At 26.6% G+C, this 20,210-nt stretch overlaps 1 protein-coding gene across 9 annotated transcripts in view; it reads right to left on the bottom strand.

Annotated features, from left to right (window-relative positions):
• LOC147816995 (uncharacterized) overlaps positions 1 to 20,210 on the bottom strand; it is a 100,171-nt gene that overhangs the window by 40,314 nt on the left and 39,647 nt on the right. For 4 of the 9 annotated variants that reach the window (XM_087153413.1, XM_087153416.1, XM_087153423.1 and 1 more), the window contains exons 8-13: positions 17,752 to 17,912; positions 16,401 to 16,511; positions 11,970 to 12,069; positions 10,077 to 10,183; positions 7,444 to 7,561; positions 6,273 to 6,328 (exon numbers count right to left, since the gene is read on the bottom strand). In XM_087153413.1, the coding sequence (XP_087009539.1) occupies positions 6,326 to 6,328; positions 7,444 to 7,561; positions 10,077 to 10,183; positions 11,970 to 12,069; positions 16,401 to 16,429 (357 nt within the window). In that variant the 5' untranslated portion in view covers positions 16,430 to 16,511; positions 17,752 to 17,912 and the 3' untranslated portion in view covers positions 6,273 to 6,325. Of the gene's footprint in view, positions 1 to 2,630; positions 2,840 to 6,272; positions 6,329 to 7,443; positions 7,562 to 10,076; positions 10,184 to 11,969; positions 12,070 to 16,400; positions 16,512 to 17,751; positions 17,913 to 20,210 lie in introns of all 9 variants that reach the window. The other 5 variants (XM_087153394.1, XM_087153399.1, XM_087153402.1 and 2 more) reach the window with 3 other exon arrangements.

The raw sequence follows: 20,210 nt of genomic DNA, 5'->3' as shown, positions 1-20,210 counted from the left end.
ACTTGTTTTCGTTTGTAATTCAGGGTTGCCACTCAAATCTGGAAAAAAAATTCCCTGTGTTTTTCCTGTGCATGTTATACGCAATATATTAAGAGGAAACAACAATTACTGTGCTCTCGTGTGAGCTATATTGGGCTAACTACATTTATTAGTTTCAATTGCTGGAAAAACAGCTGAACATACTTAAATAATGCTATGGTAAATGAAATAATTTAGTATAGCTGAAGTATCATGGTTAAACATCCCATAGATTAAGCTTTGAGTGGTCACCATTTTTTAAAAGACCAAAATAAAATTAAAATAAAAATTCCCTGTATTTTCTCAGTTTGTAAAGAAAAAAATCAAAATTCCCTGCATTTTCCCTGTTATTTTAGGTGATTTTTAAATTCCCTGTATTTTCCAGGTTTTCCCTGTTCTTCCTGTGGAGTGGCAACCCTGTAATTTATTGTCGGTTCCCTCAAATCTCTAAAGGCTTTAACCTTTATTGCTAAGTAAGAAAAATTGCACCTCTAAAGTTAATAAATAATTTTTTAAGTATTTATTAAGAAATTTTAAAAAATGTCGAAAACTGATTATTTTAAGGTAGTGTATATATATTAACTAAATCTAATTACTTTTTTAAATCTACGAAAATATTTTTTAAAAAAAGGAATTCATTTATTTTCACATTGATGCTAATAAAAACATTTACAACAGGAGATGCCTGATTATAATAAAAAATCAGTTATCTTGATTCAAATTATATGACATACTCTGTAATTTAACCCCCCTGCCAGTTGGCAATAGTAGCAACATACCCTCAGTACATTGCTAAAGATTTAATTTAAAACCTATTTAATCTTTATTATGGTGTTCTATAACCAGTTAAATCACTGATTTATAAATTCTCAAACATGATGTGTGCTATTTATAATTCATGTCAAAATGAAATGCAATGTGTCTTCATGTCAAAAGGTAAATACAAATCACAGTGAATTCCTAAATTTGCTAGAATAAAAATCATGATGACTAATTTGAAAACAATGTGACTGCAAAGATCATTGTATAATTCAAAAATTGAAGGACTCACTCTGGTTATTAGTAACTCACATGAAAAGATGAGTTATTTTTAAATATATATAGAAATTACAAAGAAGATAGATTGATAGAAATAAAATGAGTTTCCCTCTATTATCCGTTGACATGTGACGAATGCAATGTTATGGTGATGGGAAGTCAGAAGAAAAAAATCTGTCTATTTGATAAGTTAAAAATCTCTCTACATTTAAATAAATATAAATGAATTAGTTTTCCGATCAAACTAATTCAAGAAAATTCATATTGAAGGTAGACCGTATAGTTATGCTAACTTCCAAAAATGGAAAAAAAGGAATTTTCTGCTAATTTTTCAAAATTACATAAAAGTTTAATTTCCCCCCCCCCGCCCCCCAAAAAAAGAAATGAATAAATAAAGTAAATATTAAGTTAGTTGTTCTTTAAATATTTTGAATTTTTTTTTTTTTTTAAAAAGGCAAAGATTATTTAGTCTTCAGACAAAAGAGTATATGGCTGCAAGAGTAATGCAACAATTTGTTGAAAAACATTGCTGTTAGTGATTGTAAAAAAATGTGTGATTGGTTGGTTTGCAGAGAAAAAATAACTTATAGATTTCTTTGAATGGGAGTTCAAAAGCTTTCAGAAAAAGAGTGCAATATAAAACCTATTATTATTAAATTATAACCCACAAATTTTTGGAGAATTTTATTAAGTTAAAAATAAAAAAACATTTTGACACATTTTGTCAAAATAGAAAAAAATTACCACCAAAGCATCAGAACAAACTTGAGCCATAAATGGATTCAGCCCACGGACAGAATTTAAAAACAGAAGCAAATATCTTAACCCTTTCTTCCACGTCCAGCACAATCCTTGCTTTTCCTAAATTGCACAGTCCCATAGTCTCCATAGAGATCAAAGGTTTCTACATTTGTTTACCAACCATGGGAGAATTTTATGCGGCATTCTAGTTTAACAGGGTTATAATGGAGCAAATTTTGATGCAAGTAAAGTATAGCTAAGTGGATGACATTTTAACTGTTTGAAGATATATTTCCGTCCAAATAATATGGGTATAATTGATGAAATAATTTAAATTTAGAAAATTAGTAAATAATTTAAATTAGTGAAATTAAAAAATATCTAAGAAAAATTTACAGCTCTTCTTTAATCTTCCCTGATTTTTATCCAAATTTCCCTGATAATTCCAGGTTTTGAAGGTGAGTGGCCACTCTGGGAACATATCAATATATCAGCCCTTCCCAATTAATATCCTTGTTACTCAAAAATTAGTATAAACAAATTAGTTTCACGAACAGTAATTCTAATAGATAACACTTTTTAAAGGATCAAAAAACTTCTTTTCAGAACGAAAGTTTTTCATTATATTCAAGAAAGTTTAATTTCCAGATAGTTAAGTTCTCAACAATAACTCAATCGTTATAAAGCATACTATCCATATTTGGTTAAAAGTTATTAGATTTTCAAGCTTCTTATAATTTTAAAACTGATATACTTTTATACGAATGTTATAAGGATATTGTATCATAAATAAAAATTAATAATTTACTTAAAATGATTTATTAACAACTTACTTTTCTCAGCACAATCATAGAAATCGTTTCACAGATGGTTTGACAGCATGCAGTTTGCAGAAACAAAATACTTCACATCGCAAAACATCCAGACCTCTTTTGGGCATGATTCAGAGGCCCTGCAGAGGGAAGACAGTCAAAAATTTATTTAAATAATGACACCAGGGTGGTTTGTTAACTATTTCGTAGCAACGTATGTTTCTGCCATCCTAAAATAATTAAAAAGAAAGACTTTGTTACGTAATTGTAAAAACAATGAGTTTAAAAGTTATTTGTAACAAATTTATGTAAACAGATAAAATTCAATTTTATGCATAAAAATTATTAATGTATCGTTGCACTTACGCCAAATCAAATCCATACAAAGCTATAATAAGCTTTCTTCTCATATATAATGTTTTATGAATATTCGTTTTAGATTTAATTTAAATTAATAACTTTGTAATGCATTATTGTTATTACCGAAAAGCAAACTTTTTTAAAATGAATGCTAAATGAGTTTATTTTCTTTTTCTTTTCTTCAAGAAATGAGCCATTTTTTAAATACTTAAAAAAAAAATAATTTAAATACTGTGTCAATATTTGTGGAATTCAATATTCTTCTAATCTAAAGTTAGCCCATAGGAAATAAATAAAAAAAAATTTTTAAAAAATAGCAAATAAAATTTATGCCTTTTAACAAAGAAATTTTAAAATAAAAAGGGAATTATTAATAGAAAATTTTAGAAACTTCACAATAAAAAGGAAATTTTATAATTTTTTTCCCAATTCTTTAACAATTGTAGCAGGTTTTAAAGTTTATCAAAATATTATGAACAAAACAGTAATTTAAGCACAGTTGCTAGATTTTAACAAAATAATTTTACAAATCATAAATGAATTCAGATTTATAAAATATGCTTAAAGGCATAGTTAATTATATTATTTTAACTAAACTCTTTTCAGAAATTAAATATTTTTAATTTATAATTGATAATTAATGAAGCTTTTTGAATTGTTCAATATACCATATGATAAATATTAGGTACAATCATTAAATGCAGCAACAGCTACTTCATAAGATTATCCACAATTGTAAAGGCATTATAAATTTCAATGGCATATGGTCCATTTTTGGCCCACAACATATTATAGCTAAAATAAAGATTTTGATGGCATTTGCATTTTTGGATACTTATGCAATATTAGAGAAAGTCTTTTGATTAATGGGGCATATTATTAGTTTTTGGGAAGCAATTTTCTTTTTAGAGCAAATGTATAACTTAATAAACAGTAAAATTTAGTAAAAGAGGCTGCATGAATTACCTTATGGCAAACAATTTTTCACACGAAAATTTTTGAATAATCCTGATGTGTATTAATTGTCCTTAAATATATATATTGCCTATAACTAGTGTGAAGGGACCATCATATTTGCACATTATAACCAACTTCTTGTAAGGAAATTAATAAGGGTTTATACATAAATTATAAATATAGTTATGACTTTATTTTTTTGTTTCAGCATAGCACAAAAGAAGTCAGTCAATTTATTTTTTAAAAAAAGTTCATACGTTTGCCTTTGTTGGATTCTTATTCAACCTCTCAATTATCTAGAGATCAGAGGAGAAAATACATATCAATCCCAAAAATATTACTTGCTAGAATCAGGATTTACTTGTTAAAAGCAACAGTTATGCTCTTCTCAACATTCTACCAGACAAGTGTTTCCCATTTTTTGGTTAAATCTGGGCTCTCGTTAAACTAGTTTGTCTACACAATTTATACAACAATGGATCTATTTACAGTACAGATTATCATGACAAACCACTCTGAACAAACCTATTTGCTATGGGCCAGGATAGCCTGGTTGGTAGGGCACTGGGCCCATGTTCAAGAAGTCGTGGGTTCGGTCCTGGCCGAAGACTCCCTGCGTAGTAAATGGTGACTGATGCACAATAAATCTGTCGGGTTACAAAGCCTTCTATGTTCCATAACAAATTAATAGCCCTAGGGGTACTGATCAGGGAGTTCTCTTGTCTTCTGGATTGGGTTCAAAATTACAAGGCTACGGAGTTGAACATTAGTAGTCGTAAACCCGAAAATTGGGTTGGCTGTTAACAACGGTTATAAAATTAAAAATAAATTGTTTGCTAAATGCTATCTGATTTCAATATAGTTAGTTGCAAAACTTAGAGGTCCGAAGAAATGTTTTAAATTTCGATTTCACGTAAAATATCCTTTACCCCTTCCCCAGAATTTTAGTTCAGTTGCTGGAGATTGGTTAATTTTTTTTTACAGGTATTACTTTTTTTACAAGGATTTTTTGGGGGGTATTACTATTCTAGATATGAAGGTACACCCTGTCGCTACTTAAATAGAACAGTGTGGAGTCTGAAGCCCGTCATGATAAAATAACTAGTTTCTGACAAAGAACTCTTTTTCTTGATTACATTAGCCACCATAAAAAGAGAGATTTTTCGGTTCGATTTCACAGATAGGAAAATGAAGCCAGAAATTGAGAATCTCTACAAAATGCAGCCGAGTTACACATGCGAATGCAAGAATAATTCCTACTGAATAGAGCTCACTATGCGCACATGGAGACCCGCAAGCATTTCATCAAACATGTAAAATCATAGGCACTTTCTTGTGCTACGGAATGATGGTACGCCGAAATGCATGGCAGTTGAATGAATTGTGAAAACGTTGAATAGAACAATGTGAAAATCACGCTTTTGCGTAAAATCTCATTTTCAAAAAAGGAAAATTAAGCACTTTTTAGAAAGACCCAATAAAAAAGCACCTCTAAGGGCTTTTAAAAAACGAAAATAGCGCTTTTTAAAAATGCTACGCACCCTGATAACCTAATGAATCAACCACACAAAAATTTTTTTTAATAAAGCAAACCCATGCCCATAGGTAATTTTAGGTAGAAACAGTCATCACAAAGCAACAGATTTGGCCAAATATATGAAAAAATATTCCATTTCCTTAATTTAACTATCCATATTTTATGAAAATAAAACTACATTTCCTACAAATAAATTTTTTTTTACTAGCTTGCAATTTCTTGGAAGAAAATTAGAAGGACAGTAATTACAGTCAATAAAGTCACCCACAGATTTCTTTAAAGGTGAAATTAAGATTATTGACTCTAAACGAAATGGTAGTGCAATTAAACTTTACTGCCCTGTACAGAAGATCTAACTAAAGCCCTCTATAGTCTTTTTAGCACTTTTTTACACTTGGGACAATAATTGCAGAAATGTTGGAACACATACAAAATGATGTGTAGAACAAAATTTACTAAGAATATGTTTGCATTTATTTCTGTGCACATTTTTCTCTGTAATACTTAAAGTTGTAAAAGTTGACGAATTGAGGAAATAGTCCATTTTTATATATATATATATATATAGAAATTTTCATGCTAAACAAGAGTTGGTGAAGGAAAATATTTGAAAATATTTAAGTAAGTTTTTAGTTTAGTCATTTAAATGTTCATAAAATTATATAATGATAAAATACTAAAAATTAGTAGGCTTTAACAAATTCCAGATAAAATGTTTTTCTTTCCATTTATTGCCATAAAAAGATAAATATGAAATTATATTTAAAAAACGAAATGGAATTTGTCAGTTTTAACAAATATATACTTACTTTGCATGAAGGTTATGATAGATTTGTTTTATAAAGTGATGATTTCGATACCATTACTGAAAATTAAATATTTTGAAATAGAATTAATAAATGAAGATGTAACTTGAAGACAGATATTGCAAGTAACAGACACTTTTAACATATTTTGCAAATTTAAGTATAGGGCTTAGTAGCAAAATAGTAAAATTAGTAACAAATATGCAGAAAAATTATTATTATAGTACAGGAGTATATTGTAAATGCGCACAATCTTAGTGGATAGAGTATTCGCTTTCCAAAGAGGTGACCGGTTTGAATCCAGCAGAGGCTGGTTGATATGAATTCTGCTCCTGGACCACAGTGCTGATGTAAAATATCCTCAGTAGTAGAAGATGAATCATGGGTTAGAATCCTTTTGTCATCGTACTTGTTGGCGCATGCGTGCCATTCCCTAGCGGAACGAGATTAAATCATCACTTCTCCTATGAGACTCGATAAACATTAGATGTGGATAAATACCTCTTAAACCCTTTCGAAATCCACAATATCTCCATCTGTTGTTATTGTTTATACCTAATGTTATTGTTGTTAATAAAAAACAAAAAGTGCAGCTGAAGGTCCGTCGTTATTTACTAAATTATCAAGCGTGTTGGTTTTAGGCCGACAGTACTAACCTTAGAAGGGTTTTCCTCTCCATGCAACGCAAATGCAGGATGTTAGTCTCATCAAAAAGTCCTCCAGGAATGCCAGTTTGTTTTAATGCTCAATCCAGGAGTTCCTTGTTTTCTGGGTTGAATTCAAAATTAGAGTACTACAGAGTTAAACATTGAAAGTTGTAAACTCAGACTTGGGTTGGTTGCCGGTAATAAAATAACAAAAAACATATCTATGTAGGAAGAACCATGTTAAAGAAGAACAAAGTAGGAAGAACCATGTTATAGTACAGGAGTATACTCTGGATGCATGGTACAATAAAACAATGTAGAAAGAGCCATGTTGATGAACATAACATTTTATTATTATAATACAGGAGTAAAAATTATTATTGTATAAAGTATATTATAGATTGTATACTATAGATTGTTTTATTTTACCATGCATACACAAAAGTATATTGTATATGCATGGTACAATAAAATAGTGCATGAAGAAAAATGCTAACAATGTAGGAAGGACCAATTTAAGTACTCACTTGAATTGCTTGAGCGGCAATATTTTTAATTTCCTCAGCATGAAGTGCACCATATATTTTTAGTACTTTGACAATTTTATAATGATTCTTCATAACTGCTAAATCAAGTGCAGTAATCCTAAAATAACCAAAAAATTAAGTGCAAGTAATTAAAGTCTTAAAAAAAATTCTTTTAGTTGAACTATCGAATGGATATGCAGCGTTTAATGGTTATTTTAGACTTCACAGTTATTTAAGTTTTAATTTATGCAATCAATAATTAAACTTAGACGCATCGAAACATTTGCTCATTAACAAAGGAATATTAACTTCAGAAGTTAATTTAGATAATATTTCATTCAGTAAGAATTTGCAAATATTTTAAGCCTTTGGGAAACCAGAGTAGCTAGAATTAAGCACTCCCAAAGGCAGGGATCAAATTGAAACGCATCTTTGTTCGTTTAATAATTTAATTTTTGCAATAATCAATATTTTCTATCCAAAACCTTCTTTGCCAAGATTCAATTATAAAGAGAAATATACTGATATAAAAAGGTCTTTCCTTAATTTTTCATAATATAATCAAAGCAAAACAATTTTGAAATTTTCTTAAAAAAATATTAAAAAAAGAGAGAGAAAAAACTTTTTAAAGCATATTTATTGATTGCAGAGTTGAGAGTTAAATATTATATATTCATTTTAACAGTTTCTAAGATGTTTTGAACGTAATTTGCAATAATAAATATAAATCATTCAAAAAGGAGAATAGGATATACTTTATGTTACATTGACTGAAGCAATAAAATATAGATTAACTACTAATAAAGTAAGCAATAAACATACTATGGTTCCCGTTATCCAAACAAGAACCTTTTCCAGTGTCTAAAAAATCATGATTTTTTTGCTTCGAATATAAGTTATGTTAAACTAAAGGTTCACAGATTCAATAATGTATGATAGCTCTTAATAAACATCTAAAAATGTCCAAATTAGTTATAAATTTTAAAAAAAAGAGTACATTTTTTATAAATTCTTGCAGCATTCAGGGATAGTTATGTGTATATATATATATATAATAAAAAGAAAAGAGAGAAAAACGAAGAAAATTAATAAGCTTAATATATATATATATATATATATATATATATATATATATATATATATATATATATATATATATATATATATATATACTCTTCCAGCATGCATGCTCAGCAATTTTACATGAGTGACCATGTGTCGTATTTCTTACAACAGCTGTTATTTTACCATTGAATTTAACATTACCGTGAATTTAACATTACTTACATCCACAAAGAATTTTACTACGTTGAAAGTCAAGAAAAATAAATAACTAGTTTTAAACTAACAATAATTTTAATATTTTTATTTATTCAATCTATCAATTTATTATTACTATCAATCTATTATTAGTATCGATCTCAAATCCAAAATGTTTCCTTCTCTTCTTTTGATTCATCAGACAATTCTCAAAGAATGCAGGTTAAATCAGCTAATGTATGTATTTTTTAGCAATCAAAACCGATATAAAAATTATAGATTTTAATTTATACAAATTAAAATAATACACACTAATTATTAACACAAAATGACAAAAAGTTTGAGAAGGAAATATTTTTCGAATTTTCACTGATGACCTGCGTGCAGTAAATTTTACAATCAAGGAATCAAGTAACACAAAACTTTGATTGAAAATAAAAATTATTATGCGACTTCCTGTTTTTACATTCCATGATGTGGGAAAGGGTTGAAAGTCAGAACAGAAAAAACCATCGAACATCACAGCTGTGATCTGCTAAAAAAATTCATCAAAAACCGAATTTGTCTTAAAATTGGGCAGATGCGCATGCTGGAAGGATATATATATATACACACATATACATACATACATAAATCTAGCGTATATAAAATGTGTTGCAAAATTCAGAATTTAAAAATTAATTAACTAAAAATTATTAGCGCAATAATGCTTTATGGGGCTAAATGTACAAAATCTAAAATTTTATAAAAATAATTGCAAGTTTTTTTTCTAACTTTTAACAAAATAATATCAATAATTTTAGGAAAATACATATTGGTAAAAATTTTCAATGCTAGTAATATAAAGTTTTAATTTAATAAGATTAAATTACAATCACAAATATAAAACTGTTAATATAAATATTAAAAACTTAGATGCCAAAACTGTACATGGAAACCTCAGTTTAGTTGATACAATGTATAACTGAACAAAAATTAATTTATGAATGATTCCCTCCCCCCAACCAATAAGCTACAATAAAAAAAAATTTGCAGCTTCTGGCAATAATCTATCTCTGGATTTAAAGTTAATTAGAATTAGTTTTTTTTATAAATTTTGAAAAGTGCATGATAGAAAGTTTTTAAAAGCAAGGTGATTTTGCAACATCCTAAGTAGAAAAACAACAAAAAATTTGAAATTTTTATAGTTGGAAATTGTTATTTGTTAACTGGATTTCCCAATTTTTTTCTCATTTTAAGGATTTGCCTGCTTTGAAAAGGCAAACAAAAACACAAACAAACAAAAACAAAATAGTCTAATTTTAAGAAAATCCTTAAAACCAAATAGTAAATTAAAATCAAAGGGAATAAAACAAGAAAATAAATTATTTTACCAATCATTTTTCTTAATCATTGTATTTACATCTGTCTCATAATCACACAGCAACTTTACAATTTCCCAATGATTAGCCAATACTGCCCAATGCAGAAGTAATTTACCCTTGAAAAATTTAATATGTACAATAAAAACAATAAAAAACAAATCATACAATAATAAAAATAATAATAATGAAATTTTATATTGATGAACAATTTCAAAGAAACATGCAAAACATGAAATAATTCATGAATCAATTCATAAATAGGGTGTAAAATGCAAAAAAATAACTGCTATTTTATTGCTGTACAATAATAGAAGTTCAAAAATGCTAAGTGCAAAACACATTTAGGTTATTGAAAAAATACAAGAACTTTTAGTGAGGAAATAGTGCACACGTGAAGTATATATGCGTATAATTAATATTATAAATGTTTTAAGAAAAAATATCGATGTGCAGTATTTATTATTTTTTTTAAACTGTGGGAATACAAACCTTGATACATGATTTTAAAATTGCCTAAATATAAATCTGAATGTAAGATGTCTTAACCACACAGATATGAATTGCGATGTATAATTTTAAATTGTGCAAATACAAATTGCAAAGTGTGGTTTAAGATTTACTTAAATGCAATTTTAAACCACATTTTCATATGTAAGAAAAATTGCCACAAATAAATCCCTTTTTTAAAAATTCGAAAAAGCGGAACTTTATTATAAAAAAAAAATTTCAGATATTCTTTATTAAATTAAAATACAAGCGGAATTCCACCAAAAAGCAGGAAAGAAACTCTCATCCCTGAAAGTTCTACATTATGCAAACCTTCAAACATTAGTCTTTGTATTATGTAGAATTGTCAGTAATATCGATAATTTTGCATATCATTAAACTTAACTACTAAATAGCGCGATATAAATCTTGATATTCAATTCAATTAATTTTAAAATGCAAATATTTTGTAACACAAAAATACGCATTTAAGCATTAATTCATAGTAAAAGATTAAAATTATCAGAAGAATTAGAAATAAAATCCAACAAAATTTATCAATTTAAATATGCTTTAATTAAGTTAATGTGGTTCATCGAGAATTGCATTTTATAGAATTAAATAGTATAAATCTTCCACTGTATTATTAATAGATCAACAATTCAGTAAATATAGCATTTGAAACAAGTTCTAGTTGGTAAAAAAAATTTTAATAAAAAGGATTAAATTATATAAAAACAGAACTAATAATATGAATAAGCAAGTCTTAGATAGCAAAGCTGACCATTGAAGCCCCAGTTTAATTTATAAAGAAAAACTGAAACAAAAATACTAATTAGTAAATGAATACAGTAAAAACTTGAGTATCCGAAAGGCACAGATTTTCAGCAAAATTCCAAACATTCAAGAATCAAAAACCTTGTTTTTCGGTATAACCTTATTTTTTTGAAAAAGAACCCAGACTTAAAAAAATTTAAGTCATCATGAAATCCACATTTAAAAATAAAGTTAAATGAACTATAATTGTTAGAGACTATAATAATGGTAAATGAAAATTATGAAGATAAATAAATATTACGAATTACAAAGATTTTGCAAAACAGATAAAGTAAGTTTAAAGTGTCAAAGTAGAAAATAAATAATCTGCAGGAATCATAACTAAAGTAGATTAAATAAGTGAGTAAAAGTACTACGGATGAATTAATTTTTATACCAAAAGAATTTACTAACTTCCTTTTAATGAGATTGTCGAAAAGTTCTTTTTTTTTAAGATTTTATTTATTGAACTTTAGAAAATTTTGATTACAAGAGCAGTTAGTTAAATTCCAGATAGTCGGTGTTTTTCATAAAATTCTTTTGAAAATGTAGTTATACTAGTAAAAACACAATGTAAGAAAGTAACAAAAGTATTGGTACCTTATTATCAACAATGTTAGGATCTAAATTCGATTCAAGAAGCACTGATACACAATTCAAATAACCATTTCTCATACAAGCATAATGTAGAGGTATACCTCTATGAGAGAAAAAAAAAGAATTAAAAACCGAGTGACTAAAATCAAAGGACAGAAAAATACATCATTCTAAAGAAGTAGTGGTTGTCTCCGTATGTAGAAAATAATATGTAAAATACATGCACAGAAATGTGCAGGGTTGATTGTGAGCCCAACTCAAAATTCCTACAAATTTCTTGAGTAAAATCATTCCTGATGGATTTCAAAAAATTTATGTCTTTATAAATTTAAATCATTGATATTTTCAAAACACTAAATTCTAAATAAATTATATACAGCATAATTTAAATGAATAATTATGTATAAGTTTACTTTTATCTCTAATCACATTTATTATTCTACCAGAAAAAAATATTTACAAATGAAAGATGCCAAGTATAAATTCTAGTTCTAATATTTTTAGATAAAATATACGAGAATTTTTATATATAAATGTGATAGATGATTTCTTGAAACTTCTGGACCTAGGATTTCTGGAAACTTCCAGAGCGTGGTTAGGGAAAAATCCGGAAAACCAGATTTTTTCCGGAGCACAATCACCTCTGCATGTGACCCAATTATTATCTATTCTAAAGCAATAAAATAAAAATAATTAAAATACAGGACACGTTTTTTGGTTAAAAAAACAAGTAAATTCATCATTGCTGGATATAATTAATTCAGAGTCATTTTTTTAGTGCTTAAATAGTCGATCCTTTTTGCTTTATCATGCATATGATTATCATATATATGTATGATGTTCAGTATTTTTTTTAAAATCCTAATTGGGTCACATGGGTTTCATCTTCATTTTACGGAAACAAGCATATGTATTTACATTACTTTCATGGATGTTTTTTAAAAATTTATTTTAAAATTATGATTATCGAAAATTACGATTGAATTTATTTTAAAATTTGATACATAGTTAGATGTAAATATATAGACTCATTTCTGTAAAATGAGGAAAATGAAATGGGTGAAGATATGTGACTCAATTAGGATAAAAAAATTCTGAAATAAGATGATGAAAACATTTAACTATGTATTTCAATCAAAAGGGATAGACTAAAACAAAAACTGAACAAGTAAAAAAAAGAGTTATTATGAAACTAATATATTTTATATCAATGACTGTAACAGTAAGAAAAAAAATCATGAAACCAATTTGAAAAAAATTGAGTTACTTAAGATTAAGATGATAAAAATTTAAGTCCTGTCTTAATCATAATTATTTATTAGTTTAAATAAAATAAATAAATAAAATTAAAAAATCATATTCTGGCATGATTTAGCATTGGAGTACTACTATTTTGAAATTAAAAAAAAATCCACAAAGTTAATGTAAATACATAGAAATTCATTTTCATTAAATGACGAAAATGAAATTGATGGACAGACATGTGACCTGTTTAGGATTTAAAAAAAAAAAAAACAAAAAAAAACACTTGAACAACATAATGCGGCAAAAAACAGGCAAATACCATAAAAACTACTAAAAAAAGCTATACTAAACACAAATACTGTGATCGGTATTCAGGAGATATGATTTTACTTGTTTATATTACTGAAAAAGTTTTTGTTAAAAGTTATTTTTTTATTTCATTGCTTTACAAGTTACTATACATTACTAGACAATTTGACAGACCAAATTAAGCTAATTTAGAAAAAAATAAGCTCACATTTTGCTCTTTTTCATCAGTTAAACAATGTAAAAAGATAAGGTCTCAAATTACAATTGAAAAATTTTAGTTGTACAAAATTTAGACAAACAAAAAACTAATAGAACTATTCTAAAGAAAACGGAAATATCAACCAAATCAATAAAGCTATCAATAAAACCTATTAAAAAGGATGCATTCAAAACAGTTACAGCTATTATACAGATTCAGATCTATAGTCAGAAATATACAAATCTAACCTAATAACAAGGATAGATTTCACAACTAATTAAAAGAAAAGCATTAAAAAAATTTTAACAATGAATTTTAATTCAAGGGGTGGACAATACTCAAAACTGAACAAATTGAAAAAGACAAAGAGTTGTTATAAAACTAATAAAAAGAATAAAACTAATCAATTTTATAGTAAATGACTGAGAGAAAAAAGCATGGAATCACAAAATCAGTTTAAAAAGATTCAACATCAAGATAAAATCTTAGAACCAATAATAATGATTATTTCTATTTATTAACTTACAAAATAAAAATAATTAATATCATCCGGCATGATTTAGTGCGGACATAAAATAAATTTTTAAAAAATACCTACAAAGTTTATGTATATACATAAAGACCAATTTCCTTAAAACACAATCCTTAATTTCCTTAAATGGAATTGGGTAAAAAAAAATTATTATTGTTTTTTTCAAAGTAAACAATGTTAGTGAAAAATGGCAATGAAGCAAATGCAAATAAATAGACATTCATATCTATAAAAAAATTCAATTGATTTTTTTTCACGTTAAGCAATGTACTACGTGAAAAATGACATTAGAGCTAATTTGAATACACAAACATTAATTTCTATTAAAAGATTAAATTAAAAAAGATCTTTTTTTTCAAATTGAACATTGGAAAATAACATTACTTAGAACTTATGCGTTATAAAATGATATTAATATAAAAAATCAACACATTTCTTTAAAATATATAGTGAGATTTTTACCCAAAAGCATTCTGAATGTTTGCAGGCATTTCTTTGTGGAGTAACATTTGAAATAAATATGTATGATCTCCTAAGGCACACGTAAATAAAATCAATTATATTATAAACAATTATTTACATATGGACATTTTGGTCAATTCTCGGTTTATTCCTGTTATAAATTTGATTAGTCTATTTTATTTAGACATTCCATCCCATTTCTTACTTTTTGTTATTACAGGAGTAGCTATGTTTCAATAGCCTTAAATATAATTTAGCTTTGTTTATTAAACTATTTATTATTTCCAGTGACTGAAAATCAAGAATTTTAAATCCTTTTAAAATTCCTTCACATAAAACATACCATAACCAGTCAAATAACCGTTTAATCGAAAATGTGCTTATTATCCTATTGTTTTTGCACATTTGACTACATGACTTTTTCTAACAATTACATACGGTTAATATTCTATTATTGTTATTATTTTTTTATTTTTTTATTTTGTCTGTTTCAAATAATACTTGTCATATACCAATTTCTACCACAACCAGTCATTTGACTGGGAGAACAACTTATTGCTTTATAAGGTTATCGAATCAGAAATTACAATGTAATGTCTGTTCAAAGTATTGCATTGGATGAGTTGCACATTTCTGCAGACTGTTACTCAGTTATTTCAATCAGAATAACTGTGACTTCAAATGTCGAGAAAGTACCAAAAATTTTAGATTGGCATTTTTGTGTCAGAAAAAGTGACCAAAACTAAATGTTTTGGTGAGTAGCTTATATTTTATTCTGATAGCTTTCCTTAATTTCTAACTAACTGTTAGTTTTTACCCAGAAAAATGTCGAAACAATCAAGACAGCAAAAGTTTTTAGAAGAAATAATACTAATTATAAGAATAATTATAAGCTATCATTATAATTCTTATAATTATAGAAATAATAGTATTTAGAAGAAATATGTTTGCGGAAAATGTACAATAGAAACACCCTGTTTATGCAAAAAATGAGTTAAGCAATGATTTAAAAATTCTTTTTCTTTGTGTTTGTAATACATAAAAATTGGCAATATACAAATTTGTTTAATTATAATAAAGTTTTTTTAGTTTTATTTCCTTCCTAACATCCATATTTGATACATTCAATTAAGAAACATAAAGTCTGGACATTTGACAGGCTATGGTAGAAATAAGTATGTATTAAGTGTTGGTATGTTTAGTGTAGGATAAAGGCAAATTCTATTGCAAAAAAATAATGCACGATTTTTAAATTCAGAATTATTTAGTTCAGAACAGAAAGTAAGATAATTTTATTTTGTTGCATAAATGAACAAATAATGTGAGTCTAAGATTAGTATATAAAATTTTGTTACAGTACTGTCGCCTTAAAAAAATAACGACGCTTCAATTAGTTAATCTTTCTTCATACCAATATTTAGTTCAAATTTGAAAAATTTAATTAATCCAATATTTTTAAAATCACTGTAAATATGCCACTAATATATTTTTTAAATATGTAATTTAGAGGATGATAACTCAATTCAAAATTAAAAAATTCTACAATATGAGTAATGTATTGATAATAATAGATTATCTTTAAAATCAAATGAAAGAGACAAATCAATGATTGTGAATCTCTAATCTATAAGAATTTGTAACTACTTTTGCTAAAAATAATAAATAAGGGTATGACCCCTTAACTCACAGGCTTTCAGCAATGGCGTCATTCCACATTTGTCTTTCTTATTGATAGGCACGCCATGCTTTACCAATAACTTAATTGTAGATTGACCTTTCAGAGAAGCATAATGAAGAGCTACAAGATAATTATTTAGATAAAATTGACTACTTAACGGTAATTAGATAAAAGGCTGTTTAAATATTGCATAAGCACCCAGCAGGAGAGAGGGAGTTTGCTATCTACTTATTTTTGCTGCCAAGGGAGGAGGGGAGTTAAGACCAATGCGTGTGATATTAAAATCATCTTAACACAATACAGAGTTTTGATCTTCCTGAATTAAATGTAATTATCAGGGGCTCACAGAAAAACTCAAAATTATTACATGTTCAGCTGGGCACGCCTGCAGAATATGTTACATTGATTGAATGAAGCTTGGGAAAAATGCAGGTAATTTTTTATCTAATTAACAAAAAAAATTGCTAGAAAATTTTGTGAGGATAAAAAATGTGTCACAAAACAAAACAAAATGCAAAAACATTGTTACAAAATTTTTCTCTGTAAAGATAATCAATATATACATTTTTAAATTTTGTTTTAATATATTAACTTAATATGGCAGTTTTTTTATTTGTTATTTTTAATTCCTAAATTTTATACAGAGTTCCCATTCAATTTCAGAAGAAAAAAAGAGTTAGTGCTTTTTAGAGTTAAAATAAAATTCCCTGACAATACCACGTTTTAAATGTCCATGGGTTTATAAGCAGACCTTGAATTTTAAATAATTGTTTTAAATTAAATAATTATTGTCCTTCGTTAAAAAAATATTATTAAAAATTTTAACAATATACAAACTTTACTTTCTAAATATAGTTTGAAAAGATAATTGTAACATGAGTATTATAATTATAAATTTAGAATTAGATTTATAATTATAAATTAACAATAAATTTAGGAAAAATTTCAAACCAAAAAAAAAAAAAAAAAAAAAAAATTTCTGGAGAAATATTATGGGAAATATAAAATGATCTGATAATTTTCTGCTCTCCTGGGCAGGTCTACAAAATAGACCAAACATACATACATATATATATATTTTAAAGATAAATCAGAAAAAGTAAGCATTATTATCGAAGAAGTATTACTTTACTTATTACTTAGAAGTATAACATGAAGGAGTGAGCATAAACATGGATATGATTATTTTGTATGTTCATTGAATTTCATCAAAGATGTGAAACAGATGCTAAGTTAAAGTTATAAAATCAATTTCCACAAATATATATATATATATAAAATATGTGTATAAAATATGTATATATATGTAAAATATGTATATAAAATGTATATATATATATGTATAAAAGAAACTTAATACCTGTCAAACCATTTTTGTCAGAACAGTCCAGTACAACTCCATTCTTTGCCATAATTTCAATGATTAGCATTGTTTGCAGCAGCCCATAAAATTGCTTTCCTTCCACTGGCATCAGCAATGTCATAAATGAAAGATCTCGATAAAAATGTTTCCACAACTTTCTAGCAAAATATACAAAACAATTCTTAAAAATTTCAGTAGCTTCAAAAACAAAGTGTTGAAAAGAGATTTAACTTGAACTTTAAATGCATCGTAAATATTTAATAACTTTAAATACACTGAGGAAAATTCATAAAAATTAAAATTTCTCAGCTGTATCTACAACATGTTAATTTAAAGACAGTTGTTACACTTAAACTTTAAAAAGTTAATGAGAAGGAAACTTACCATAATTATACATCTGATTCATTGCAAATGTTTCTTTAAAAATTTTTTTATACACTAAATCATGAAAAACATTATTTTTAATTGTTATTACACTAAATTTTTATTTATAAGAAGGGTGAAAATAATTAGAAATTATTATTTCAAGAAATAATACTTAAAGTTTTTTTTTCCATTTTGCCTACCATTTTTATTATCCATATACAAAGGGCTCACTTAAGTCCATACTTACCTTCTTAACTTTTGCCTGGATGCAGCAAATTATAAAAGCAGTGTCTAGGTATAATAAAGTGGTTATGCTCTACAAAACCAGAGCTTGTAATTAACATAATTAGCTTGTTTGACAAAATAACATATTTAGCTTTCTTAAGAGTTTTGATTAGGGAAGCATATAATTTTGTTTTATATGAAGCATATAATATGTATTAGTAATATTTATTTAAATATTCAAGCAAGTAATAATCTGTGCAAAATTTTTATTTTCATAGGGAACTTACTCAATTTTAGGAATTTTCTAAAATGTATAAAAACCATCAGAATTTTTATTAAACAAGTAGACCAGGGGAGACTAGCAAAATCGAGTAATCTCCTGGAAAATGCAGTAGAGTTGGCAACTATGAATATGGTAGGTAATTGTTGTAACTCTAAAAAAATTAATTTAATAATGTTTAAAACTAAAATAATCTGTAAAATGCTTACAAAAATAAGGGTTAAGTTTTAAATTATTTATTGGTCCCTAATTACATATCTTCGTTTTTTAAAACTGAGAAAAATATTTTTTTTAAACAGACATTCATTAACATACAAATAAAACACCCAAATTGAAAATTTATTTTTCTTCAGAGAAATTAATAATTTATATTAAAACTAGAACTCTATTTTGCATTAATTTAAGTAAGAATTTTATCTAGAGAAATATAATTGCTCTTTTTGAAAAATTTGAAATATATTTCAGTACTGAGAAAGTTTTAATTTAAAATACAAGTTCAAAAATCCAAACAAGGTTAAATATGTTTAAAAAATATAGCCATATCAAATTATAAGGAAAACTTAGCATTTATATTATATACTAGCCGCCTAAGGCGGCCAGCTGTCCGCCACGCTGAAGGTTTTCACAAATAAAGTTTTTTAAAACATGGCAGGAAATCTGAAGATTAGTGGACAATTAAAGTGTTCCTGTCCAGCAATTTTGTCTTCATATCCAGTTCTGCTGCAGATGTGTTATAGCTCTTGAGGATGTTTGAAATTATATAGCTGCAACGCTTAAGGAAAAAAAGAACTAAAATGCTAAATACATGAAAAGAACACGAAAAGGAATAAACTTTTTATGGTATCAATTTCTATTTCTATATAATTTTTTATGGTATCAAATTCTATTTCTATATCTGTTACGTCAAGCACTCAGGTATTATAATTTGATCTAGTTGTGCTTGTATGATTTTGATCTAGTTGCGCTTTCTACGTCATTTTGTTAACATCGTTTGGTTTGTTATTTCTAAGTTAACTTTCAAAAAATTGGCTGGCATCAACATTTTTATTCTTTAAGTAGTTTATTTTTTCTTTTGGAATTCGTTCCTTTTTAGCGAAATGTTTTTCAACCTAATCGAATTCTTTGCCGACTGTTCTCTGTATATATAAAAAAAATAAAGCAAATATTTTTAAAGTGTTGTGAAAAGAATTTTTAGTTGTACAAAGTACTACAATATCGCTATAAAAATTATCGTCTTCGCTTAAGAAAAAAAATAGAGCGTGGAAAGAAGAAGAAAAACTTATTATAACAATTATGAACAGCGACAAATATATCAAAGCGAAGCGTTCTATTTACGTATCGAATATGTTGCCACATTTTTAATACAAAAGTTAAACTTTTCTCCACTTTAATAAATGTAAACTAATGCGAACTTTACAATTAAATTATTAATTACTTCGTATATTATTGGTTTAAGTTGTCGAAAATTAATATTTCAATTGTGAGGTTCGCATTAGCATACATTTATAAGATTGGGGAAAAGTATATGCATTTTTTAATAGTTTTTTGAATATGGCTCTTTGAAGACGAAAAAGCAGACGAAAAG

The sequence above is a fragment of the Parasteatoda tepidariorum genome, chromosome 1, assembly GCF_982258835.1.
Source record: "Parasteatoda tepidariorum strain Cologne lab strain chromosome 1, Ptep-v5.0, whole genome shotgun sequence".
NCBI lineage: Eukaryota > Metazoa > Arthropoda > Arachnida > Araneae > Theridiidae > Parasteatoda > Parasteatoda tepidariorum.
This window is presented reverse-complemented; position numbering and strand designations above follow the sequence as displayed.